At 47.1% G+C, this 27,303-nt stretch overlaps 1 protein-coding gene across 1 annotated transcript in view; it reads left to right on the forward strand.

Moving 5' to 3' along the window:
- The first annotated feature begins 3,143 nt into the window (after nucleotides 1-3,143).
- Nucleotides 3,144-27,303, forward strand: part of KRT80 (keratin 80) — a 30,592-nt gene continuing 6,432 nt past the window's right edge. The window contains exons 1-4 of the mRNA XM_036762042.1: nucleotides 3,144-3,595; nucleotides 16,330-16,538; nucleotides 25,552-25,612; nucleotides 26,301-26,396. Of these exons, the coding sequence (XP_036617937.1) occupies nucleotides 3,299-3,595; nucleotides 16,330-16,538; nucleotides 25,552-25,612; nucleotides 26,301-26,396 (663 nt within the window). The 5' untranslated portion in view covers nucleotides 3,144-3,298. The remainder of the gene's footprint in view (nucleotides 3,596-16,329; nucleotides 16,539-25,551; nucleotides 25,613-26,300; nucleotides 26,397-27,303) is intronic.

A 27,303-nucleotide genomic window follows, 5' to 3' on the forward strand; every position in this document is an offset into this window, starting at 1 on the left:
GAAATAGGGATACAAATATGGGGGGAAAAAAGATAGTCTCTACCCTCAAAGAGTCTAATAAGATGATCTTTCCAAGTGTTTGCAGCCAGGTTGGTGTTGAGTGTCTCTGAGCTCACCTGGACTTATCCTCAGACAAAGACCTGCTGGGACTCGTACTCAGTTGCCAGCATCTGTGGGAACCCTGGGTCACCTCCGGGCCATGGGAAAGCTATGGAATAGGAGGTCCCAAGGCCATCCAGGTTGGACATAAGCCCGGGTATTATAAATCCAGTGCCCTCTCTCCTATACCAAGCTGCTTCCCTGGTGAGCTGAGCTGAGACCACAAAAGAGTCCAGACTCAGGGTCATAGGCTTGAGGCATCATGAGAGTTGGCCAGATCTAAAGGTCAGACTGAGAGGAAGTGTGCGGTAGCAGAAAGATCACTGCCCTTGGGTCAGGACCGTGGTTCTGGCCCTATCTCGGCAGCTTATGAGCAGTAAGACCTTGAACAAATCACTTCCCTTATTTGGACTTCAGTTTCCTCATTTGTTGGACTGAATGGCTTGTAAAATGCTGGCAAGTCTAAATCCTGGAGGCCCACCTTCCTCTCCCTTCTGAGCGGCAGTCTCTAAGTCTGGGTCCTCCTCGAGGCTTCCAGAGTCAATGCTTTCAGATACCATCATTCCACCATGTTAGCAAGGCTCTGCCCCCCAGCAATGAAGGAAGGGTTCTTTTTTCACATGTTGCTGCAGGCATTTGTGACCCCATTTGTGGGTTTTCTTAGCAAAGATACTGGAGTGGTTTGCCTTCTCCTTCTCTAGCTCATTTTATAGATGAGGGAACTGAGGCAAACAGAGCTAAGTAACTTGCCCAAGGTCACTCAACTACTAAGTGTCTGAGGTCAGATTTGAACTCAGGTCTTCCTGACTCTAGGCCCAATGTTCTATCCACTGAGCAACCTAACCCAGCTGCCTCCTTTGCTTGGCTGTGTCTGGATGGTATGAATTTCAACTGAATTTAAGCTCCTTGAGGGCAAGGATTGCTTCTCTTTGTAAACCCTGGCATAATCACTTGCATTTAGTGATTTTTGAATAACTGTTTGTTGAATGGAATGGGATTAAATTGAATTGAAAAAAAAAATTGAGTGTCAATATATTCACACCCGTACAGTGTTCATGCCAGTGAGAACTGGTATGTGGTATGATACCACAATAAGAGAGGCAGGGCATCTGGTTAGCAGCTGATTCCAGGAGCTCATTCACACTCTTTCAGTAGAGGGCTCACACTCCCTCCTGCTCTGAAGTTGCCTTCACATTCGCTTGTACTGTGTGTGCCTCTTGTGGGGAAGTCTGATGTTATAGGCTTTGCTGCAAATTACCTGAGGTCTTAAGCACAGAAAACACTAAAGAGTTTAGATGACAATGAATTTGTGTCACTAGATCAAGATCGGTTTTATCTTAGGAAACATTCTAGGCTCTTCCATGCTCCCCTGTCATGCTTAGGTCTAGGGCTGAGAGCTCCAACAATATCTACATGAAGTCTTTCTTTGTTCCCCCAGATGCCAGTGCCCTCTCCAACAACAACATACCTTGCTTTTATTTTGCAAGTACTTATTGTCTCCCCTAATGGATTGTAAGCTCCTTGAGGGCAGGGACTACTTCATCAGTGCCTCCTACCTAGTGGGCACTTAATAAATGATTATTGATTGAATAATTGACCCTGACACTGAGGCTCAGACCTAAATCTTCTGATTCTATATTGTGCTTCTACTTTATCACATCAAGAACATAATAGCTGGATGTAAAATCTGAGGCCCCTCATATGTGTTCCTCCTCTCCTAGGAACCCGGTACACAGAGCACTGGGCCTGGAGTCAGAAAAACATGAATTCAAATCCTGCCTCAGACAGTACACTAATTAGCTGTGTGACCTTGGGCAAGTCACTTAACTTCTGTCTGCCTCAGTTTCCTCAAATATAAAATAGAGATAATAATAGCTCCCACCTCCCAGGATTGTTGTGAGGATCAGAAGAGATAATACCCATGAAGTACTAGCACAGTGCCTGGCACATAGTAAGTACTTAATAAATCCTCGGTCACTCCCCCAACACGTAGATGGAGGTACAGTAGGGTTACAAGGTTTAGTTCTTCTGTTTTGCAAAGTAGCTGTCCCAGGCTCTTAGACTGAGGATAATAGATCCAAATTTCTTAGATGTTGTACCAATTCATCTGAGGCATGCAAGCATCTCCTCTCCTCATGAGCACCCTTGTCCCAAAAGGGCTGTCTCATGAGTGGGATGCTGAGCTGGGCTGAGTTCAGAATGGATTGCCCAGAGCCCAGCCCCTGCTTACCCAGGTCAGCTATGGATGTGTGGAGGAGTGGTCAGTGAGGACAGAGTAGGGAAGACTTTATCACCAAGGTGGGGAGCAAAAGAAAACTGAGTCACCATGGTAGAATTCCATGTCCATTCCATTTCATTTGGGCAAAGCTAAAGAAAATTATCATTCCAGGAAAACTTCCTGGAAGTGGGGGGGACTTTGGGAACTCATAGAACGAAGAGAAAACATTCAGGAGGGCTTAGGGACTATACTTTAGTCACCAATCTATAAACTCTTAGAGGTCAGAAAACATCTTTTTTTGTATCTATTTTACTTTCAAGGTGTGGAAGGGGCAAGGAACAGGAAGGAGATGGGAAGAAGAATAAAAGGAGGAAAGGAAGGAGTAAAAACATTGACAGTGAAAAATAAATAATTTCAGAAGCTGTTTTTCACTGTCAGTCTGGCACCTGAGGGGCCGCCATCCACACCTGGGAGCCCAGGGCCAGGGCACAGCCTTTTCCAGAAGTATGTGAGTATTATTACGTCACTCCTCAGGTATGCCACTGAGGTCTGTGGTGAGAGCTTCTCTCTCTCCTTCCTTGTTGTGTCTGCCCTTCCTCTCTCCCACCCACCCACCTTAAGTCTCCTCCCCTCCCTTCCACCCCCATTCTGAGCCTGACCTGGGTTTTGTTTGGGGAGCCTAACAACCCACTCATAGCAAACTACCTCTGGAGGGGAGGGGAAGGATTCAGGGAGCTGGAGGGGGAGGGAGGGAGGAGGGAGAAGGAGCAACATCATCTAACAGGTTGGTCTGGCTGGGAGGCGTCACGCCCTCCCCGAGAAGGTAATGAGCACAGCACAACAGGTGTTTGCTGCTCATTACCCAGCTCTCTTCTGCCTGGTAAGAGACAGGAGCCGACTGGCAGACCCCGGTTGCCACATTCCTCTCTCCCAGGGTGCTCCCTTGGGTGCCCGGTCTCACTGCCCCCCAGGGGGGGCAAGATGGCCTGCCAGTCCAGTGTCAGCTTCAGCAGCCTCAGTAGCAGCGGTGTAGCCTCGGCATGGAGCACTGGACCAGGCTACCTGGGATGGAATGGCTGTGGGGAGCCCAGCCCCAGCTTCAGCTCTCGAAGTCTCACCAGCTGCGGGGCAAGAGGCACCTTCCAGAAGGTGACCGTGAACCCCAGCCTCCTGGTGCCTTTGGATATCAAGGTGGACCCCTCCATCCAGCAACAGAAGAATCAGGAGAAAGAGGAGCTAAAGACACTCAATGATAAGTTTGCCTCTTTGATTGGGAAGGTAAGAAGAGGGGAGTTTTTATCTGAGTCAGCTTCTTTTGTAACTTCATCTGAGGATAAAGGGACAGCGACACTAGTCTCTGGCTGACTTTGCAAAGTGGGATGTATGGAATGATCAATGGGTTGATTTTGCTTCTTGCTCCTCCTCCCCACTGCCCTGGTTCTGAGCATCACCTAGGAGCCCTCACCAGCCAATGGGAAGGCAGGATACTTAGCTGAGCTAATCTCTGAGAAGGGGTGGGACTTTCCCAGCTCCATCCAAGCACTTAGCAGGAAGAAGGGACAGCATACATTGTCCCTGAAGGATGTCTAGGACAAGGGAAAACAGGTTTAGTAAAGATAAAGTGTCTTGACCATCCCACCTGAGTGTGGTGGATGGAGTGGAAGAACATTTATAAGACTTAGAGCTGCTCCCCAAAGTACATATCCTGGGTCCAAGTCTCTTCTCCCCACTCCGATTCTCTTATGCATATGGGTCCTGGAGGCCACCAAGACCAATACCCTCACTTAACAGATGAGAAAACTGAGAAACAGAAAGGTTATGTAACTTCGCCAGGTTCACACAACCAGTAACCATCTAAGGTGGAATTTGAACCCAGATCTTCATGACTCAAAATCCTGATCCTGTGCTATGGTGTAAAAGTAGAGATGGAGGTTTGTCATGAAGGGCAGAGAACAACCCAAACCCCAGTCACTGTCCATCCATCCCTCAGGAGCTTCTAGCTCTGTTCCTGTCCCTTTTTCATAATCCTGGGGAGGTATATTATCCTTCTTGGTCCTCTTTGGCTAGCCCCTGTGATTCCCTGCCAAGCTGAGGCGAGTGCAGGGAGCCGGAGACAGAAGGAGGATGCAGGACCAGATGAGGATGCTGCCTCAGGCATGTCAGGGGATAGGAATGTTGGTGGTGATGTAGGAGACAGCCCAACACGTGGCTTTCTAGTTCCATGGCTCTCTAGCCAGGCCTCCAGCTCTGCCGAGATGACAGCAGAAATCTAGCCCCACTTTGGCTCTGGGGATCTTCAGCACCCACATCCATAGCCTGAGCTTGGTCGTCTGGCTCTAATATGTCTTTGTGTGTTCTGGCTCCCCTTTCAGATCTAATCCCTTAAGGTAAAGCCATTTTTTTCTCCTTTCTGCTCCAAATATCACCACCACCCTCCACTTCCCTGCCTCCCCAAAAGCTTTCTCTGGCTCATCCTCCCTTCATTCCCCAGCTCTGCCCCTCGACCATCCTCTCAGCACTGATGTCCAGAACTGTCTGTCTGCTCCCCAAAGTGTGTATCCTGGGTGGGAGTCTCTTCTCCCCCATCAGTCTTTTCTGCAATAATAACTCTCTAAGAGTTAACAAAATGCTCTCTCTCTCTCTACACACACACACACACACACACACACACACACATCTCATATATTCACAATACTATGAGGTGGATGCTATTGTTATCTGCATTTTACAGATGGAGTTGACAAAAGTTAAGCAACTTGTCCGGGGGTCATATAGCTAGTAAACATGGGAGAGGAGTTTTGAACTCAGATCTATTTTAAATCCAAGTTCCAACCCCTAGCCACTATTCCACCTAGCTGCTTCCCTGAAGAACAATTGTCTAGCTAGGTGAGAACTTTTTGCCAACTCCTAACAACTGATAAGCCCCAAAACTGTAATTTCCCTCCAATGACAAGCAATTTGTAGATGGGAGGCAGGTCCCTGCAGAGCTCTCCTCTCCAATCCTGGCTTAATCCCTTAAAAGTATTGCTTCACAGAACTACGTAATTGGGCCAGGATGGGCGACTTTTCTCCCTTGAATACCAGTGCTGATATCACTTTGAGCTGTTGCCATAGGGAAAAAGAAAGCTGGAGTTCTGTTTATAGACCACTGGACAGGATGACCCCAAATGGCAGGGAGCTTGCACCCCAGAAGCTGGGGTTGAGGAAACTGCCTTTGGAATGTTTTTCCGGGAAGTTATAGCCTAAACTCCCACAGCCCCAAGGTTCCCTTCAGGGTTATAAGTGTTGGCATTTGGCCAAGAAGGGGCCCCATTGATTCTACAACTCTGGAAAGACAATCTGCTTGTCTGCCTCCTCTCTTGACTACTCTTTTCCCTCTCCCCTGTCTTTGAATGTGTAGCTCCATCCTAGATGACAGGAAAGAGAGGTCCCTACTTCCACCCCCCAGCTTACAGTCTGTTGTGGAAAGTGGACAGAACCGAGAGCAAGTGGACAGAATAGTAACTCACTGTAGGTTGGAAGTGGGAAGGCTTCCTGAAGACTAGAGTGTTGAAGAAGGAAAAGGAGTGGGGTAAGGGACAGGTCTGGAGAAACACTAAGGAGATACTAAAAAGCTGCAGGAACACTCAGAAGAAAAGGAGATGGGTATATTATTGCAAGCTAGAATGGGGTCCTTGATGGAGGCTCGTGCAAAATGGAGGGAATGAATGAGCCAGCACTGATGAGAAAGCTAGAAGAAACTAAGGAATCATCTAGTCCAGGAGTGGGGAATCTGCGGCCTCGAAGCCACATGTAACCTTCTAGGTTCTCAAGTGCAGCCCTTTGATGGAATCCAACTTTTATAGAACAAATCCTTTCATTAAAGAGATTTGTTCTATGGAGTTTGGATTCGGTTAAAGGGACACACTTGAGGACGTAAAGGGCCACCCCCGATCTAATCCAACTCCCTGCCACCTTTTAAATGTGAGGAGTCCAAGGCATTTACCTCCACCCCCTATTTCTTCCCCTGGGGTTAAAATAACCACAACAACTGGAATTTATATAGTGATTTCAAGTTCACAAAACACTTCACCTAGATTGTCTCAACAACCCTGGGAAATAGGTCCTCAACCACCCTCATTTTATAGATGAGAAAACTATGGCAGAGGCTAATGGCTTGCCCAGGGTGGCCCAGCTAGAAAGTGTCTGAGGTTGGATTAGAACTTGGAACTTCTTAGAGCTGAATTAAGACTAGTAGAACTTCTTGCTACATACAAATTCAGGGCTGCATCCACTGTGCCGCCCTGCCTACCTCAAGGTGAATTAAAAGTTACAGAATTCATTGGGGGAGGGGAGGGGTGAGAACAAGGAGAAAGAGAGGGACACTCCAGGGATGGTAAGAGAGCCAGGAGAAAAATCAGAAGGAGCAAGGATTATTTCCTCTAGAGAAGAAAAAACTGAGACAGGCTGGATCATAGGACGATGATCAAAAAATGATGGTCACACGGACATAGAGTTGAGACTCTCAAGTTTGCAAAGCACTTGAGACACCTCCTCCCAATAACCCTATGACATAGGCACTACCTGTAAAATGGGGTATATTTATCCCCATTTGACAGATAAGAAAATTAAGATTCAATTCTGAGGGATCATAGATTTAGAGCCAGAGGGGATCTTAGAGATTGTTTAGTTCAAGGCTTTCATTTTACAAATGAAGAAACTGAGGCTTCCTAAGGTTGAGTGACTTGTCCCAGGTCCCGGAAGTGGTAGGGCAGTGATTTGAATTCATATTCTCTCATTTTTCCTTTGCATCCACCTTGTCAGTCAGTGAAAAGGGCACCCTTTGGGGGGTGAGAGATAGACAATGGTCCATGAATGGATCCTTAATGCTCCAAGAGGACAAGACAAAAGGAAATGGAGTGCGATAAAACAGTAAGAAGGCCTGTCAGGATAAGGAAGAGACAGAAGGAAATTGTGAAATGTCTGCTTCTAAAGAAAGGAGCAGAGAGGCACTCACCTCTCATCTGGGCTGCCTGGAGGCAGGCAGATGATAGAGATAATTTCCACTAGTCCCTAAGAAATTCCAGGGTTAGGAGGAAGCTCTGGACGCTATGAGTGCCACATCCCTGCATGCATGCAGGCAGGCTAGCTAGCAGCCAAACCTCATTCTCTCCGAACAGAGCATATTCCTTTCTAGAAGCAAAGAGATAGATGAATCTTCCAGGGTCTTTCCTGGCAAGTGGGGGTGACCAGGGAGGGGGGAGAGGACCTCCCAGCCAAGCCAGGAAGTCACAGAATGAAGAGCATAGTCAGATAAGGCAAGGCTGGTAAGGAGAACTCTAAATCCCCTTGTCCTTGGTCCCTGTCTCCTACCCGCAACACACAGCCCCCCAAAGGATCCCATAGCCAGAGTCAGACAGCCTTTCTCTAAAGGGCCAGGCTATGGGACAAAGTGTTCAGGGGCATAAATCCAGGAAAGTCTACAAAGATCAGTTTCCCACCTTGGTCTGAGGGAGTAAGTCTCCCCTGCTCCTTAAAGACCCCTCATTTGGCCTGTATCCTCCTAAGGCCAGAGAAGGACCACCCAGGCAGGACCTAAGCTGAGCCTAGGGCTGGGGAGCAGGGGTAAGCCCATCCCTGCTTGGAGTGAATTCCTTTGGCCTATTGGAGACAACCAAACTGGCACCTCATCTGGCCCTGGATTAGTTGCCCTTCCCAGCCCTTTTGTTTCCAGCACGAGCATCAAGGGAGGAGGCCTCTAGAAAAGAAGATTTGCTGGGGAGTTCCTGGGTGGGGGACAGACACTCAAATCCTGATTCCCTCCCCACCCACTATGACAACATGGGGCTCTTCAAGGGGGCCAATGGGCTCCCAGTTCCAGGACTGGAGGTCCCTTTACCTTTAGAGCACTTAGCTTCATTCACACTGTCTTCATGAGCTACAACATAAGAGCCTAAGGTTAGATGGAAGGCAAAACTTCTGGGAGGGAAGATTTGTCTATACACCATGGGTGGAGGAGAGAGAGTTTTACATGTCTCCTCCCTCCCCACCCACTGCATAAACATGGGACTCCTGCCCAGGTAAGAAAGGTGGGAGATCAGTGTGATAGTGGGAGAAGCAATTCCCCTTCCTCCACTCCTCCCTTACCTAAATTCATTCATTCATTCATTTTCTCTCTCTCGTGCACATACACATACACATACACACACACACACACACACACACACACACACACACACACATACACTCACTCTGATCTCTATGAACTAATTTAGCTATGATCACTAACGGGAGGTAGACCTTAGGTAGAACTTTCCAGAAGCTAGAAGGTTAAGAGAATCAACTAGCATCAACTGAATCTTGTCCCCATAATCTCCCTGGCATAGAGACTGAAGAAACCACTGTCTTGCCCTGAGACAGGTAGATAGTCAATTTGACCTCTAGAGGGCTAAAGGTCACCCATCTGTAAAAGGTTGTGGCCAAGCAGAAAAGGGAAGTGAAAAGGGGTCCATGTGGGAGACACACCCACTCCTAGGTCAAAAACAGAGGGGAATCTGTGGAAGCCCCCAGACTTGCGAACAATGGTAAATTAGACCTAAGCAAGGAGCCCCAGTGGGAAGAAGGAAGGGCAGGACTAGTTGGCTGGGCTGCCAGGCCTCAGAACCCACAGAACCTTATTGGGGCATTTTCACGGCTAATGCTTAAAGACAAGAGGCTGGATCGCCCAAGAGCTAGGAGCTCAGCTTCCCCTCTGTGCTAAATAACTTTACCTTATCCCTAAACAACCCTGGTCCTAGACCATAGGGGGAGATCCAGAAGTACGAAGAAGCACAGTCTGCCCCCAGGGAGCTTCCAGTCTGGTGAGAGAAGCAAGACACGCAAAGACAAGCATAGAGTCAAGAACAGAGTATAAAATGGAAGCCTTCAGTGCTTTGGGGGACACAGACCACCTAAGACAAATGGGACCAATCAGGGAAGACTTCCTGAAGGAGGCACGTTTTTGAAAGAGTAGGATATGAGCTGGTAGAAAGGAGATGGATGGAGACCCAAGCTAGGCAGAAATATTTGTTGGGCAATCAGAGGTGGAGAAAAGTGGTATAAGCTGGAAAAAGAGAATGACCAAGCAACAAAGCTAGAAGGAATATTATATCTAGTCCAACCCCCTCTTCTAATAAATCAGGGAACAGGTCCAAAGAGGTATGTTGATTTGTCCAAGGTCACACAGGTAAGAGTCAGAGTCTAAATCCGAACCCAGTTCTTCTGGCCTTCACTGTACCCCACTGCCTCCTATGTCTGGGTTTGGTTTCAGGGAGTTCAAATGGGAACGTGGAAGAGGGAGGATCATCAATCTCAGTTTTGATATTTTGGGCAGTCACCAGGTAGATGAGGTGCAGCCATCACCCACAGAGTCTTCGGCACTGGGAGCTTAAACATACCTCAGAGGAGACAAGCAGTTAGCCAAGAGGAAATAACAGCCAGGGCCGACCAAGGATAAAATAGAATTATCCCAACAGGCTGGGTGACAGGTGTCACCACGTGACAGACCTAAGAAGTGGCCTGCTCATGGCCCAGAGTAGAGAAACGCTACCTCTCACCAACAGGATAGCATGGGCCATGTCACCAGTCCTGAGAATGAAGCTTGGGTCTATTCCTGAAGCCCTGTGCTCAGCCCTATTCCCAATGCTCTGTCCCCATCGCTATCTGTCAGTTTTTCATCAGGATAATGGAGGATGAGTAGGAAGGAGAACATGGTGCTATCAGCATTCCAGAGTAGTGGATAGCATGCTACCCTTGGAAGCTTGGGAGATGTCAGCACTTACTGCTGTTGTCTGTTTCATATCAGCTGATATGTGTTCATGTTTTCTCTCCCCAGCTGGACTGGGTGAAGTCAGGGACCTCATTTTATTTTTCTTTGGATTCAAGGACTGTAGCACAACATGGCAATGTCCCCCCCCATAAAATGTGCTTAAGAAGTATTTGTTGAATTGATGTGTTGGCAATCCCAACATGTGGGACTAATTTGGCCTTCATAGTGTCTTGTTAGGTAGCCGCTGGTTTGGAACTGTTACAGGTTCGCATTCGAGTTCAAACAGACATTCCTAGTCATAATAATTTGCTATTTTTATGGCCCTTTGGACAGTCAGTCAATAAGTACTTATCAAGTTGTTTCAGTCATGTCTGATTCTTTGTGACCCCGTTTGGGGTTTTCTTGGCAAAGATACTAGAATGGTTTGCTATTTCTTTAATTTTATAATTGAGAAAACTGAGACAAACAGGGTGAAATGACTTGCCCAGGGTCACACAGCTAGTAAGTATCTGAGGTCGGGTGAGTCTTCCTGACTCCAGGTCTAGCACTATCTCCTATGCCACCTAGCTGCCCCAAGCACTGCACTTAAAAAGGTCCCTGTCCTCCAGGAGCTTACAATCTAATGGGGGAGACAATAAGAGAATAAAGATGAACAAGCAAGCATACGTGGGAAATAATTGAGAAAGAAGGTGTTAGAACCAAGAGAAGCTGGGAAATGCTTCCTGTAGAAGATGGGATTTTAGTTGGAACTTATGTGATGTCCTCTTAAAAAACAAAGGAATCCAATAGACAAAGATGAGGAGGGAGAGCATTCTAAGCATGGGAAAGAGCCAGAGCCGAGAGATGGAGCATCTAGGGTCTTGAAACAGCAGCAAGGACAGTGTCACTGGAGTAAGGTGAAAAGGACTAGAAAGGTAGGAGGGGACAAAGTTATGAAGGGCTTTGAACATCAAATAGGGGACTTCATATCTGACACGGGAGGGGTGGGGTTGATGGGGGGCCACTGAAGCTTATCAAATAAGGGGATGATACGGTCAGACCTGAGCTTTAGGAAAAATCACTTTGGTGACTAAATAGTGGGTGAGAGTCTTATGCCAGACAGACCCTCCAGCAAGCTATGGCAGTAATCAAGGAGTGGAGTGATGAGGGTTTGCCCCAGAGGGGTGCCAGGGTTAGAGGAGGGAAAGGTGAAATCGGCAGGCCTTGGCACCAGATTGGCTGTAAGTGAGGGCAAGTGGGGTAAGAAATAGTGAGGAGTGGAGGATGACACCCAGGCTACAAACCTGAGGGACTTTAAACTTTACACTTTGCAGAGTGCCATACATATGTTATTTTCATTTGAGTCCGACAATGACCCTGTGAGTTGGTCTCATGTTTATAATCCCCATTTTACAGATGAGAAAACAGACTCAGAGAAAATAAGTGGCTTGCATTTGGTCTCACAGCTAATAAGTGTCAGCCCTGCTTGGAGGGCAGCATATTCCTAAAATGCAAAGATGATTTAAAAATGGTCCGTGATTTCACCCTGTCTAGAAGAGAAGATAAATATAAACACAAAGAGCTATGGTACAACATAGAAAATGGTAGGTGCTTAGGATGCATACAAGCCAGCATCTTAAAGAGACCCAAGGAGGAACAGCCATCTCCTTCTCCAGACCTTTAGCACATACAGACACTCCAGATGTGGAAGGTACAGGAACAACCCCTGTCTAAAAGAAAGTCTTCAAGCAAATCCCCATCCCACCAGCAGCACTGAGTCCTAGAGCATGGTCTTAGCTGCATCGGTGCAGGCCCACTGTCCCCAGTCCCCAGCAACCCTCACCATCGATCTCTAGTGACTACAATCTTGCCTCACTACCCTGGAGGAGCCCAGGACTGAGCCATCCTCAAGTAGTCTTGCAAGATGATTCCCCTCCAGCCAGGGTTACCCCAAAACCAAAGGTTTCCACATCATGGGAGCCCATAGCTTCCCAGCCTTGCCCAATGATTTCCCAACTCAGCCTCCCCCTCATCCCTGATCCACACACCTCTCCAGATGAGCACCTCATTTGATATGATGGGCAATTTGATATGCCCATCTGTGGCCCCCTCTCTTCACAGCCTCTTCTACCACATACTTCCCCAGGAAAGCTTCCCCTGACTGATGCCACCCCTGTCAGAATCTGCTCTGTAAGAATCTACTCTTAGAATCACAGATCTGGAGCTGGAAAGGACCTTAGTCTGTCTATTTGAATCCCCTCGTTTTGCGATGAGGCCAAGAGAAATGACCTGAATCATCCAAGGTCACAGAAGTAGGTAGTGACAAAACCAAGAGTCAAACTGACCCTAAACTCTGAGCTCCTTCCACGATGCTACATTTACTTCCAAATCTGTACTTGTTGAGATATCGTCGTGTAGACATATAGTAGAAACCCTGTATAGACATATGTGTAGAAACACTGGTAGCTGTCTCCAGTCAGGAAAGAGGAACAAGTCAAATACTGAATCCCTCTTAGAAACTGTTTTTCCTTCTCTGGAACCTCAAACATGCCAGCTAGCACCCCCTAACATTCAGGGCATGGCATACCTTCCCCTCTGTATTCCTCTGTCCCCTGCTATCACCACTGGATGCTTCCTTTTCCATTTACAAATACAACCAGAAGTGGGGCTTAAGTGAGTTTAATATTAGAGAAAGGGTAGATAAAAGAAAAAAGCTTGCAGACAATCCCAGAAATACCAAGTGCTGAGCTCTGGCCCAGAGAATCTTTCCCTAAGATCTCGCATTAGCCAGTCTTGCAAACTGGCACAGGCTGTCCAATATCCAACTCCAAGAGGACGTGAGGCTGGCCTGGCTGAACGGGAGGAGCCATCAGCCAGCAGGAGCCAAAGGAAGGAACCCTCCTAGGGAAAGGGTGTGGTCCACCTCCAAGATAGTAAACAGGATACTAACCAGGTCAAGGGAGAGTTCAACAGCAACCGAATAATAATAGCCCACATTTATGTACTCTTTTTTTTTAAAGGCAGTCTTGTGATATCATTGATGTAGAGAGCTCCTAGGGCTGAACTCCCCCTACTAATGCAGGTCAGCACAGAGGCTGGGGCACAGAGAGGTTAAGTAATTTGACCAGGGTCACACAGCCCCAGGATTGTCAGAGGTAGGGCTTGAATCCAGGGGCTACCTTGCCTTCCCATATAGCCTTTAAAGTTTATTACAAAACCCCTTTTTTGGAGCAACATAAGATAGCAGCAAAGGAACTAGATTTGATATTAGAAAACCTAGATTTGGGTCCTGCCCCTGAAACTTATCAACTTTGTGAATTTCAACAAGTCACTTCTCTCTGAGACTCTGTAAAAGGCTCCATTATCTCTAAGGTACTTTCCAGTATTATCAATCAATTTTAAAGAAGAGGAAATTGGGGGTCCAGACTACAGAAGGCTGAGAGGTCATCCCTAGTCCACTGTTATGGGTAATCTTTGCTAAAGCTTGGTAGATCCCTTGAGTTGGGAGTTCTGAGCTACAGTTAGGCTAAAGTCTACACAATGTTCATACTACTTCTGGTACTAATATGGAGAAGCGGGAAGGATCACCAGCCTATCTGAGGAGTGAGCCAACTGGGATAAAAGCTTCCATACCAATTAGCACTGGGTTTGAGCCCATCATTGGCCACTACACTTGGAGACCCAGCCTAAGGAAGACAAGGGAAGGGAAGAGAAGGCAAGGGAAGGGAAGGAAGAGGGAAGGGGAAAAGGAAAATAAACTTGTCCCTACACAAGTCTGAAAACCAGTCACCTCCATTCTACCCCAATTCTACCCCCATACCACACCCCTAGCAGCAACTAGCCACACCATGGCAAATCCATTGTCACTAATCCTAGAAGCCCCCATCAGTGGTGCCTCATGACTGCAATCTATCCCTCTCTCTTTCATGCTCATACAGTATAGGAACTGGAATTCAAGGGGCTATGGCAGAGGCAGAAAAGGGAGTTTATAACAATGGTCCAAGGCCAGGGAAGTTAGCACCAAATCACAGGGAACCCCACTACCAAGAACAACAATAGGCCTGGGGAGATGAGATGCTATCTCAAAGCTTCTCTGCTAAAGATGAGATTCTCTTGCAATGGTAGCATGCTGGCCATCACCCCTCACTGCCCACCCTGTCTATCCAGACATAAGCTTAGATGGACACAGTCCAACCCTTCTCCTATGGCATTCTGTCCATGGAGAATGACAGAGATCTTGAATTGTCAGTCAGCCAGCCTAAATGATCCCATCCCAACTCTTTTCATATTTCCAGGAATCTTTGCCACATTTCTGGTTCTAACTGCCAACTCAGAGAAGGCAGCATGGCACATGGGTTCTAATCTGCCCTCTGATGCTTACTAGCTGTGACCTTAGGCAAGTGACTTAACCTCCCTGAATTTCACTTTCCTTCTTGGTAAAATGAAGGGGGTTGAACTAGCTGGCCTCCAAAGTCCCTCTGAGTTCTAGATCTCTGATCCCTGACTTCTAGTGCCCATGACACTGTGTCATGAGTAGTGCTCCTCCAGGAACCTCCCACAGTGCATAGTTGTCACGCAGTGACAGCTGGGCACCACACACTGTCCCAGGATGGGGTTGGCAATACATACATAATACATAGGCATTCTCTAGTAATACAGGCATATGGCGGTTTCTGTCCCCGATCATAAGGGAAAGGGAACTTCTTTGGAGGGTGAGAAGAGAGGCACTTGTTCAAATGGTTACGGGGGAGCAGGGGGTGTGGAGTCTTGTTCAGTTTACAGAATAATGAGGTGAGGGCTTGACTTCCAACCACAGAGCCTAGAACTTGGGGAGACAGGCCTAAAAGGGCTTCAGCTTTGAACTTGAACCATAATAGTGAACCACATTTCCACCAAACTCTAAGATTTACCGATCGATCAGCAAATATTCATTAAGCACCTATCCTATGTCCAGCAACTGTGTTAGTCCCTGGGGATACAAGCACAAAGACAGGCCAGGAGGCCAGATACACTTCAGAGGAAGGAAAGTATGAAACCAGGTGGGAGGAAGGAAGGAAAGGAAGGGAACAAGCATTTATTAAGTGAGTACTGTATACCAGACACTTTACAAATGTTATCTCATTTGATCCTCATAACAACCCTGGGGGATGGGTGCTATTATCACTCCTACTTTATAGTTAAGGAAACAGACAAACAGAGGTTAAGTGCCTTGCCCAAGGACACAGCTAGTAAGTGTCTGAGGTCAAATTCGAACTCAGGTCTTCTAGATGCCAGGACCAGGCTCTCTACTGGGCTACCTAACTCCCTAGGGGGAGAGATGAGTTAGATGGAATGCAGCCTAAGGAACCTTAGCAACACCTGAAATAGGGCTGCCTTGGGATGAGATTCCTATGCTCTGTAACTCACCAATTCTGCAAGACTTGCATTTTCTCCTATTTTGCTTTTACTACTAGTAGAGTTTTCCCTTGAAAATCATATCTCTGTCTCCAGAGCAAAGAAAGGGATGTGCAAGCTTAGGCCAAGAGCTTCTAGGGCAACGAAAGTACCCAGGAAACAAGAAAAGCATTGACAGTGCCATTTCATGTCCTCTGTCCTGATGGAGCCATGTTTGCAGTGGTCTGTTCAGATTTGTCTGGACACCAAAGCTAAGGGAGAGGTGGGGAGACCCTCCCATAAGAGGATCGATGGAGGAAACTGGGGATGTTGAAAGTGAAAGAAAGAAGATTTGGAGGGGGAACATAATTGCCATCCTCAAATATCTGAAAGGCTACCATGTGAAATAAATTCTGCTTGGCCCCAGAGAGCAAAACCAAGTAGCAGTTGCAACAGCAGATTTCAGCAGGATGTAAGGGAAAACTTCCTGAGAGCCAGCCAAAAAGCCAAGACTGCCCCGCAAAGCAAGGAGGGGTGGGGTATCCCTGGGGGAAAAGTGGATGGGCTTTTCAGAGATATCCAGGTGGGACTTAGACAATAGAACCTCTCAGGTCCCAATGTGCTTATCAAATTGAACTAAGAGATATAGGCAGAGGGTGGTACAATGGAAAGACACCTAGATTTGGAACCAGGGGACCTGAGTTCAGATCTTAGGTCTCAGTGAATGTATGAATGTATGATCTGGCGCATGTCTCAAATCCTCTGGACTCGGACCTCTTTTCTCCTCCCCTTGGACCCAGAGCTCCCGAAACCCCACCAAGCAGCCCAGCCCCAGACTCCTAACCACTCACCACCTATTCCCTAATTCTTCTAGGTGCAGTCCCTGGAGCAGCGGAACCAACTGCTGCAAACCCGATGGAGCTTCCTGCAGGAGCAAGAATCCACCTCAGTTGACTTCAGCCACATGTATGAAGAGTACCTGAATCGCCTGCAGCAGGAACTGAAGACAGTGAGCCAGGAGCGAAGTCAGCTTGAAGCCAACCTGATGCAGATGATGGGGAAGGTGGATGAATACAAGCTCAAGTAAGTGTCTGCCCTGTGACCTAGGCTGGGGTGACTGAGGACAGGGAGACCTGAAAGAGAGGCGATATTTGTCTACCTCCTATGGAGGTTGGAGCAGCTTGGGTCCCTGTCTAGTCTGCCTCCACTCAGGGCCCCCAAGCATCCTACCCTGGACCCCAGCTTCCCTCAGAAGCTCTTCTTATTACCCCGATAAGGAAGGCCAAGCAATTAATATGTGGAACAAAATGGCGGCAGCCAATAACCCTTCCAAGGGCACCAGCCTCTCTCTCCGCTCTGATGCTGGTCCAAGCCCTTCATAAACTAGTCTTTATAATAAGAGTTGACTGTTGCCAGGAAAGAGAACAAGAGATTCAAGAAAGACCTCTCAGTGGCAAAATGGTACAATCCTGGGAAGTCTAGAAGTCTGAGTGGCCTTCTCTGTTTCTCTATAAGATACTTCCTTCACGTCCTCAAATCCTAACATTTGATGGCCTAAGACTCTATGATCCTACGCAGTTGCCCAGCATTGTCAACACTCTCACCCTACAGCCTCCCTGACTCACTAGTCCTAATGTCCTACCCAACATCTGACCTCACCACCTCCAGAGTTCCTACCAACTACCCCCAGACACAGAGTTGAATGGAAATCCATACAGAGAGGCCCCACAGGAAAGACCAGGGAGATTCCATTTCTCCTAGGCTTGTCGCCTAGTTCCACAACTCACTGTGGGATTTCTCTTTAAGTCTCCACCTAAATTCCATGAGGTCTTTATCTGAATTCTATTAGGCCTCTGGCCTAGTTTCTATTCAGCTGCGAATTTTCATTTAGCCTCTCCCTGATTTTCATTCAGTTTTCTGCCTGATTTCTCATAGGCCTGCTGCCTCATTTCCATTAGGTTTTCTACCAGATAAGATTTGTAAGGTCCCTTCTCAATCTAAAAAAATTAGATGACTGAATTCTATTTGGTCTGCCACATATCTCCATTAGATTCATTACCAAATTCTACTCATTCCCAGGCATGCGGTCTATGGTTTCTTGCCTAGCTTTATCTAACATCCCGCAGAGCACTCAAGGTCCAAGAAAGGTTCTTCCAAGCTGGGGTCCATTAGTAGCCAGGAAAAGAGAATAAGAAGAAAGGGGTGGACAGACAATGGGATGAGAGAGAAGTACCAGGGCTGCCCAGAGAGAAGAGCTCAGGTTGAGGAAGGTAGGAGTAGGGAATGTTTTGTGTCTCCCAGACCCCCCACGTTGCTCTGTGTGTTGGAGGGGGTGCCTAGGTGACTTTGGGCTAGGTCCCAAGACAGAAAGAACAGGGAGGGGCTAATCCTTGGCTACATAAAACTGTTGAGATCAGCCCTTATGCTTCACAAGCAAACTGGTTGGGGAGGGGGGAGGGAGTATTAGGGGTGGGGGATGGAACAAGGCAGCAAGGCAGCAAATTGAATTAAAGATATTTTGTGGAGCTGGACAGAGGTGGGGGAAGGAAGGGGCAAGGAGACAGGGTCACCCAAGTTGGGCTTTAAATCCAGGAAGGGGCAGCATCCATGGAACACAGAATTGTACAATATCGGAACTGGAAGGAACCTCATTTTCCAGATGAGGCCCAAAGAAGGGAAGCCATTTTCCCAAGCTTATTTGTACAGAGGAGCTGAAAGTCAAGCTGGGATTCCTGATTCCTAGTCATGGGCTTTTTCTGCAACCTGCTGGGGCCACCCTGGGGAGGTTAGGACTTGAGAACAATTGCTTCCCTTTCACTTGGAGAAGGAGCCAAAAATCAAGCCTGCCTCCCCACATGCCCAGGTCCCATCGCCTTCTGGGTCATTTCCACACAGTTCTAAGCCGACTCAGTATGTGGTCTAGTGGGCAGCCAGCTGGGCAGACAGGAGAGACCCTGCCCACAAGGGGCACCCACTTCCAGCAGTTTCTGCAGACATTACATAACCCCTCCTTCAGTGTTTGCCCCTGGTCTGCTCTGTATTACTCATGACCCTCTCCCCTTCTCTTCCCTAAAGAGTTCAATGACCTTGACTCTGTGCCCAGTCTCCCCCTTCCTCACAGACACAGTCCTGGGGGAAATCCTCAATAAGGGGAAAGAGGGCAGACAGCAGAGATGTTCCGTCTCCAGGAGGACCAACCTATGACTCTGCCTGACTTCTCTCAGGCCCACCCCTTGCCTGATTTCTACTGAAATTTACAGCTTGTTTTTAAATTAAATTTTATTTTTAATTATCAAACATTTATTTTTTCCTCCCTCCCCCCTCCGTTCTCACTGCCCTCCTCTCTCCACAGAGAAAAAAGAAAGAAAAACAAAACCCTTGGATCCAACATGTAAAGTCAAACCAAACAAATTTCCACATTGGCCGTGTCTAATACTGCCTTTATTCCATTAGAGAACTGTGGGGCATCTCAGATTCCTGGAGAGTCTCTCCAGGCCAAGCCTTTGCCTCCCAGTCAGATGCTACCCTACAACTCAGCCTTAGTGTAAAGGTCTAGACTTCCAGAGGAGGGCTAGAGAGGAACCAGGAAGGGAAGATCAGGAGGAGAGGAGGTGCAGAATTCTACAAGACCTCAGGTAAATCACTTCACCACCGTGGGCCTGTTTCTTCCTCTAGATAGTGAAGGGGTGGAACTAAATTATCACCAAGGTCCCTTCCGGGCAGCTCAGTGGGTAAAGCACCTGCCCTGGAGTCAGAAGGACCTAAGTTCAGACACTTATCAGCTGTGTGACCCTGGGCAATTCACTTAACTCTGCCTCAGTTTCTTAATCTGTAAAATGAGCTGGAGAAGAGGAAATGGCAAACCACTCCAGAATCTTTGCTGAGACAACCCCAAATGGGATCACAGAGAGTCAGATAGGACGGAAATGACTGAAGGACAACAGAAACAAAGGTCCCTCCCAGCTCTAAAGCACTAGATCCCTCCCAGATGACCTCTCAGCTGAGCCTGAAGCCTCCTCCTGTTGGAACTGGGAACTGGGAAGGAGGACCTGTGGCTCTCAGAGTAGCATGTCCCTGCCACTAGAACAAAAAAAAGGAATTGGGCAGGAAACTCAAAGGAAATTGGGGTAAGACTACTAGAAGTCAGGCAAGAAGAGGACCAGATCTCTGAGCCTCACATTCCTCATCTGTGAAATGGGAGAGGGTGGGGGAGGGTGTCCTAGACATTGTTTTTCAGTCAGTTTTCAGTCGTGTCTGACTATCCGTGACCCCATTTGGGGCTTTCTTGGGCAAAGATACTGAAGTGGTTTTCCATTTCCTTCTCCAGCTCATTTGACAGAGGAGGAAACTGAGGCAAACGGGGGTAAGTGACTTGCCCAGGGTCACATAACTAGTAGGAGTCTGAGGCCAGATTTGAACTCAGAAAGATGAGTCTTCCTGACTCCAGACCCAGGGCTCTGTGCACTATGGTGCTACCTAGCTGCCCCGTTCTAGATGACCACTATGATGTTATGATCTTGTGATATGAAAAGACCTCATGAAAATAAAGCATTAGATAGGATGACAGTCCAGCAGTGGGGTAATGATGAAGGTCAGGTGGGGGACCAGATGAAAATCTGAAAGTTTAAAGTGTCAGGGACATACTATTCTGAGATCCTCAGTCTTTCAGGAGGCACGTACCCATGAGTAGGAGAAGAAGGTGTGACTGGCATGGCCACAATCCAGGAATTTTCACATCCAGGCAGAGATTCCCTCTGACACCCCCACCCCACCTTCTTGCCATGGCCCCAGTGATCCCCAGGCCTGACCCTACTGGTCTGAGCTGCGTCTCCCCACTTTCTCACAATTAGCTGTAGAATATGTTGGTGCACCTCTGATCCCAACAGTCTGTAGTATTTGTGGTTAAGGGAGGAGAGAAAGCCCACAATACCCTGCCATTCATTATAATCCCCAGATCATACAGCCCCACAAATTGCAGTTTGGGTACTACGTTTACATTGACCCCACTCACATGTTGACAGAGCCTTCCCGTCCTGGCCTCCACTATTTCCTACCTCTCCTCATCCCCAAGCTGAGTGCTTACAGAGTTTTCCCACTCAGACCTAGAGGCCAATGGTGCCAGAGGCTGTGAGAGATAGAAGAGACCTTAGAAATCATCGAGCCAGTCAGCAGACATTTACTAAGCCCTGTGTAGGTGCTGAGAATACCAAGAAAGGCCGAAGACAGCTCCTGGCCTCACAGTTCACGTTGGTGTGTATGTGTTTGCTGCTGCTGTTCAGTCATCTTCAGTTGAGTCTGATGCTTTGTGACCCCCTTTGGGGTTTTCTTAGCAAAGATACCAGAGTGAATTGCCGTTTTTTTCTCCAGCTTGTTTTACAGATGAGGAAACTGAAGCAAATGGGGTCAAGTGACTTGCCCAAGGTCACAGAGCTAGTAAGTGTCTGAGGCCAGATTTAAACTCTGGTCTTCCTGACTCCAGGCCTGGTGCTCCACCCACTGCACCACCTACCTGTTTCTATACGTGATATATACAGTGTAAATGGAAGGTAGTCTTAGAAGGAAGGGGTGGGGGAAAGAGGGTAGGGACCAGGAAAGCCCTCTTGAAGAAGATAGGATTTGAACTGAAAATTGAAGGGCCTACACAGACAAAAGCTGAAGGTGAAGGAAAGCATCCAGACGTGGGAGACAGTTACTGAAAAGATGCTGTAACCCCCTCATTTCATGGGGAACTGAGGCCCATCAGCTAAGAGACTTGTCCATAGTCATACAGGTAAATTAGTGGAAGAGTTAGGAATAGAACCCAGGTCTCCTGAATCCCAGTTCAGGGCTCTGTCCCCCACAGCATCTCGTAGGGGAACCCAGGATACAAGACGAACAGCCACAGAGATTTCTTTTTCTCTGACCAGCAGCCTGATTTCCTGTAGACCTGGTTTCTCTCTTTCAGGCATGCTTCTGCAGACAGCTGTCAGATGGCAGAGGTCAAGGCTGTGGGGAGGTCCTCCCACTTGGGTTCCCCCTAGGGCCTGAGAAGCCACGCCAGCTAGTGACACAGGTCCGGGGCAGTACCTGGTGCATGGCAAGGAAGGCTGGCTATAATTACCACCAGAAGGTGATTCAGGCATTCCAGGGAGAAAAAACATAGAAAAGAGGAGGCACCCACCTCTCAGGCAACTCTGAAGCTACAAGATCCCAGTGTACACATAGCTCTAATCTTCAGGGCACCTGAAGAATGCCCAGAATGGAGAGGAAGGGAAATGCCAGAGATCTCTGCAGGGTTGTACAGAGATCATAACTGAAACAGCCACAGGTTGTCAAGGGGCAGGTGGGAGGGAGAACAGCTTATGAGCAATCTTAATCTCCACAGCAAACATTTTCCCAAGAGGAGTCAGTTACACAAGAGCAGGGAGTGTTGGATGGCGAGGAACCAAGGGAACTCAGGAGCCTAGTCCTGTCCCATCCTGAGCCCCATCCATCAGATAGCTCTCCATTCCAGCCAGAAGCCCAGCAAAGAACTCTTGGAAACTAAGGAAGAGCAGCAATGTCTAAGGACAAGACTTCAGAGATCAATCTATCTAATCCCCTGCCTTCAAGAAGGCCTCCCCAAGGAAAGAGGCTACCCATTTCTCCCATTTCTGTGTCTGGTGTATTAGGAGATCTCTCCTGCTGCCCAGCCCTAGGTACTTCTAGCAGCAATTAAATCTAGTAACAAAGCAGGCAGCTAGGTGGCACAGTGGATAGAATATGGAGCTAGAGTCAGGAAAACTCAGCTTCCCGAGTTCAAATCTGGTCTCAGACACTTGCTAGCTGTGTGACCCTGGGCAAGTCACTTAACCCTGCTTGTCTCAGTTTCCTCTTCTGTCAAATGAGCTGGAGAAGGAAATGGCAAACCACTCTGGTATCTTTGCCAAGAAAACCACAAATGGGGTCACGAAGAATCTGATATGATTGAACAACAATAAACAAAGTCTAAGACAAAGGTTAGTCTCTAACTCCTAAAGAATTAGCCTTGGAGACTGAAGGACTAGAATTCCCTCCTTCTAGAGGAGACTCTATTTCTGCCCTTAAGGAACTCCCACTCTAAATGGAATATGTAAACTAAGACACAAACATGGAGTGACCAGGGGGTAAAGACATCAGGGCTGGGAAGATGGAGGAAAGCTCGTCAATGGAATCAATGAGGGAAGCCTTCCTGGAGAAGAGACCAGAAGAAAGAGCAGGATGGTACAGAGAGCCCTAGATTTTGAGTCATGGGATACGGGTTCAAGTCCAGACTACTTCTCCCGAGCTGTGTAAGCTTGGACAAGTCGCTCACTTCTATTAGGCTCAATTTCCCCACCTACAAAATGAGAGTAATCATACATTATTGATTTCACAGGGTTGTTGCATGGGAAACACTTTGCAAACCTTAAAGAAATATTATTCTTATGCAATATGTGCAGGCTTGGGAAGGAGAGAGATAGGGACAGGGTTGGAGCAAGGAGAGGAGGAAGAGAGCTGAGAAGTGATCCACTGGAAGGAGGGAAGAGGATATGAGCAGTCTGTGTGAAGAGAGGCTGAGGTATAAACAGGGTGCTGGGAACAGGTTAGCTCAGCTAGGGCAAAGTGAAGCCAGAGTCATGGAAGAGGAAGAGGGGATAAGACGGCGAGACCTCTAGGCAAGGACACTTAAAAGACAGATGGTGAAAAGAGATTGAAAATCAGGTTGAGTGTAAAATGAGGAAAGACTTCCCAGAAGAAGCAGGGCTGCAGCAAGAAGAGGATCAGGGAGTCCCAGGGAGAGAAAAGTCTGAGGAAGTTTAATGACAGAATTTGGATGATGGGAGTGACTTACCAGCTTCCCAGAGAATCCAAGCTGGAGAGTTAGGGGGAGTCATGGCATGGGGGTGGGAGTGGGGATAAGGGCAAGAAAGTAACCCTGATTGCTAGGGTCATTCACTCTTTCTTAACCTATTGTGGAAATATGGAATATGATTCTACCTTTTTCCATTTCACAAATGGGGAACCCAAGTGAACCTGGACAATGGGAGAGATATATAGGAAGAAAGGAAAGTTGAAGATGGGGGCATCAAGGCAGTGCCCTCAGTGATGTGATAGGTTAGGTAGATCTGGGAATGGGGGTCCGGTGGTCCTGCTCCATCCTCCTCCATCTCTCAAGCTCAGAGTTCCTGACAGTTTTTCAAACACATGAAAGTGGAATCCCCACCTCCACCCCACCCCGCCTTTTCTCCTCCCACCAGTGTGGGAAGTTCTGAGGTGTAGGGTTCAGGTCTGGCCTTGCCAATTGGGGTCTGCCTCCCCAGGTCAGAGTTAGGTTATACCCCAAGACACTTCTAAAGAACCTGTAATCCTGACTGAATTGTCCTCATCCTTCTTGATCCCTGAAGTTGCTTGACTCTCAATCCTTCGCAGGCCTCCGCCCTCTCCTCCTTACCATATATTCATCCAGAAGACTAAGCGAGCCTCTTCCTCCCGTCCTTACCCACACCCCACCACACACGCTGCCCCCACCCCAGATACAAAAGAAGGGAAGAGCCCAGAAATAACAAGATTTGTTAGTGTTAAATTCTGAGTGAATGAAAAAGGCAAAATAATGAAACACATCTCCCTCTTCCTTAGTGGAGAGGTAGAACCTTACATACCTTGTCAGGTGAGATCACCATAAAAGTGCCTTATACTTAAGCATTTTTAACATGGGAGGTATGCAGTTCTGGGTGAGTGACAGGGAGGGTAACATCCAGAAATGACTATGTTAAAACGAAAGGCATTAATTAAACACATTTAAAAGTATAGTGTTGCAGGCCATTAAAAATTATAGGTAAAAGCTTCCATCACTAGCAAAAATTATTTTTGGCTAATGTTCCTTCTTGATCTCTAAAGGAGAAGGGTATCTCCTACCCCCCCAAAAAGTTCTGAAATTGATGTGGGATTTGCCCACCTGGGCACTCTGGCTCAAGTTTATTGACATATTCAACAATGCCAGGGTCATGCTCAGCTAATTGAGAATTTGGCATCAGCCAATGCCCTGAATTGGGTCAGGAAGATCTGAATTCAAATCTGTCCTGACATTTAGTAGCTATGTGACCTTGGGCAAGTCACTTAACCTCTATCTTGATTTCCTCAACAATAAAATGAGGATCATAACAGAATCTACCTCTCAGAGTTGTTATGAGAATCAGAAGAGATATTTGTAAAGCACTTAACACAGTGCCTGGCACCTAAAGGGCAATTATTAAATGTATGTTCCCTTTTCCCTCTAAGACTAAAAGTTGTGGAGAAGGCACTGACCTGCATTGATAAAGGGAATTTCTTACCTAAGAGTTCTCTATACCAATGAAATCAAAATCTGGTCCCAATTCCCACCCCTACATTCGTATACCATATTTTGTTCAACTATTTCCCAATCGATGGGTGTCTCCTCAGCTTCTAGTTCTTTGCTATGGCAAAAACATTGTAGCAAGCTATAGATGTATTTGTATACTTGGGTCCTTTCCTATTTTATGTGATCTTTGGGGGATATATGCCTAGAAATGCCATTGTTAAGTAGCGACTTTTGGGTGTAGTATTCCAAATTGCTTTCCAAACAGTTGGATCAATTCACAGTTCTACCAACAATTCAGTATGCCTATCCTTCCACCTCCCCACCAACAATTGTCATTTTCCCTTTTTGTTATTCTTGCCACTCTGATGGTTGTGAGGTATAACCTGAGAGGTGTTTAATTCATATTTCTCTTATTTGGGGCTATTTAGAGCATTTTAAAAATTTGGTTGTCAATAGCTTGCATTGGAACTGCCTGTTCCTATTCTTTAGCCATTTATCTGTTAGGGAATGGCTCTTGTGCCTATAGAGTTGAATCAGTCCCCTGCAAAGCTTACATATAAGACTTTTACCAGAGAAGTTTGCTGCAAAGATTTTTCACCCATTAACTGTTTCCCTCCTAATTTTAACTGCATTGACTTTGTGTAAAAACATTTCAGTTTTGTATAATCAAAATTATCTATTTTATCTCCAGTGATCCCTTGGGAAAGAGGTTTCTGCATCCCATATTTTTAGCCAGAGTAGGAGAGCTGAGCCTGTTTTTGTTTCTGTCCCTCTCAGATATGAAGAAGAGATTACCAAGCGGACAGACATGGAGTTCACCTTTGTCCAGCTGAAGAAGGTACTCCTCCCCTCCCTACTTCCCCCACCCCTTCCTATCTCCCAGCCTGCCTGGCCTTGGGACAGAATCCAGCTCCCTTAGTCCAGGAGCTCTTAATGTTTTGTGCATCATAAGCCCCACTATCAATCTGGTGAAGCCTATGAATCCTTTCTCAGAATAATGTCTGCTGCCTACTTTCATAACTGGAGGAACTGGTAAATTTAAAACAGATGTTAGTAAAAACAAAGATGCAATTTTTTTCATGGACCCTCTGAAATCTCAAGGGGTCTATGGAGCCCAGATTGAAAACTACCCCCCAGGCCCATGACTTGATTTTTCCTAACCCTGCTTTCTGGTTTCCACTGGGTTCACCCAGTTTTTTTTTTAAACACCTTTTTCAAATGCACCAGTGTTTATCCCAGAATAGAGAAGCAAATAGGTAGATATACGAGTAGGCAAAGAGAGAGAGAGATAGGTGGAACAGATATATAGGGTGCTGTTCTTGTCCCACTCCTTTTTCCCGGAGTCCTTTTAGATTGTGCCCTCCTCACCCTTCCCTTAATTTCCTAGGATCTCTCCTTCCCAGCCAGAGTTAAGGGGCAACCCTAACATCTGCCCCACCTTTGCCCCAGTACCCCTCCTTCCCCAGTTCAGCTCAGTCCCAGCATACCCCACCTACATCCTCTTCTGATCACTCCCTCCCCACCAGGATCTGGATGCTGAGTGTCTTCGAAGGACGGAGCTGGAGGCCAAACTCCAAGGACTACAGAGTTTTGTGGAGTTGATGAAAACTGTATATGAGCAGGTAAGGGAAACAGGGCTCTCTGGCAGCCCCATGAGCATGGAAAGAAGGAAACTGATGTCCTACTAAAAACAAACAAAAAACCAACTATCCCTCTTCATTACACTCATCAATGTAATATGTGGACAGAACGCTGGGTCTGGGGCAGAGGACGCTGGTATGACTCCCATCTCTGTTAACTATATGTGTGACTTCGAGCAAATCACTTAAGCTTCATCTATAAAAATAAGGGATGGTGCTAGATGAGTTCCAAGGTTTCTTTCCAGCTCTTCTTATAAGATCTACTTCTGGGTGACTTTAAACAGGTCAACATCCTCTCTAGAACTCAGTTTCCTCATTTGTAAAATGAGCAGATACAAAGAGAAGCATCTCTTAGGTCCCTTGTAGCTGTATTATTCTGAGTCTAGGATTCTTTATCCTGGTTTTCACCAGGAAGAGAAGTGGAGGAAGAGCAGGGAAAGGATGAGAGGCTAGGAGGATGCTGGAATAATGGGGACTGAGTGGGTATAGCAATTCCTTGGCCATCCACCTGTCCAGCAGGTGAGTCCCCAGAGGTGGGGAACCTGTAGCCTCAAGGCCACATGTGGCCCTCCAGGTCCTCAAGTGTGACCCTTTGAGTGAATCCAAATGTATTCACACTGAGCCACCTAGCTTCCAGAGAGTCAGCCTCAAAACTCTGAAGACCTGAGTTCAAGTCTCTCCTCTGACACATATTGGCTATGTGATCCCAGGCATGTTTCTTAACCACTCTGGCAACCTCTGGGCAACTATGAGTTACAGAGAAAGTGCTGACCTGTTTCAGTATACAGAGTTTTCTTAGCCTGAAGTTCTTCCCACCAGTGAAAAGTCCCTATCCTATCCCTATCTATAAAGCACTATGCTAGGATTGGGAAAAGCAAAAATAAAAAGG

This window comes from Trichosurus vulpecula, chromosome 5, assembly GCF_011100635.1.
Source record: "Trichosurus vulpecula isolate mTriVul1 chromosome 5, mTriVul1.pri, whole genome shotgun sequence".
Lineage (NCBI taxonomy): Eukaryota > Metazoa > Chordata > Mammalia > Diprotodontia > Phalangeridae > Trichosurus > Trichosurus vulpecula.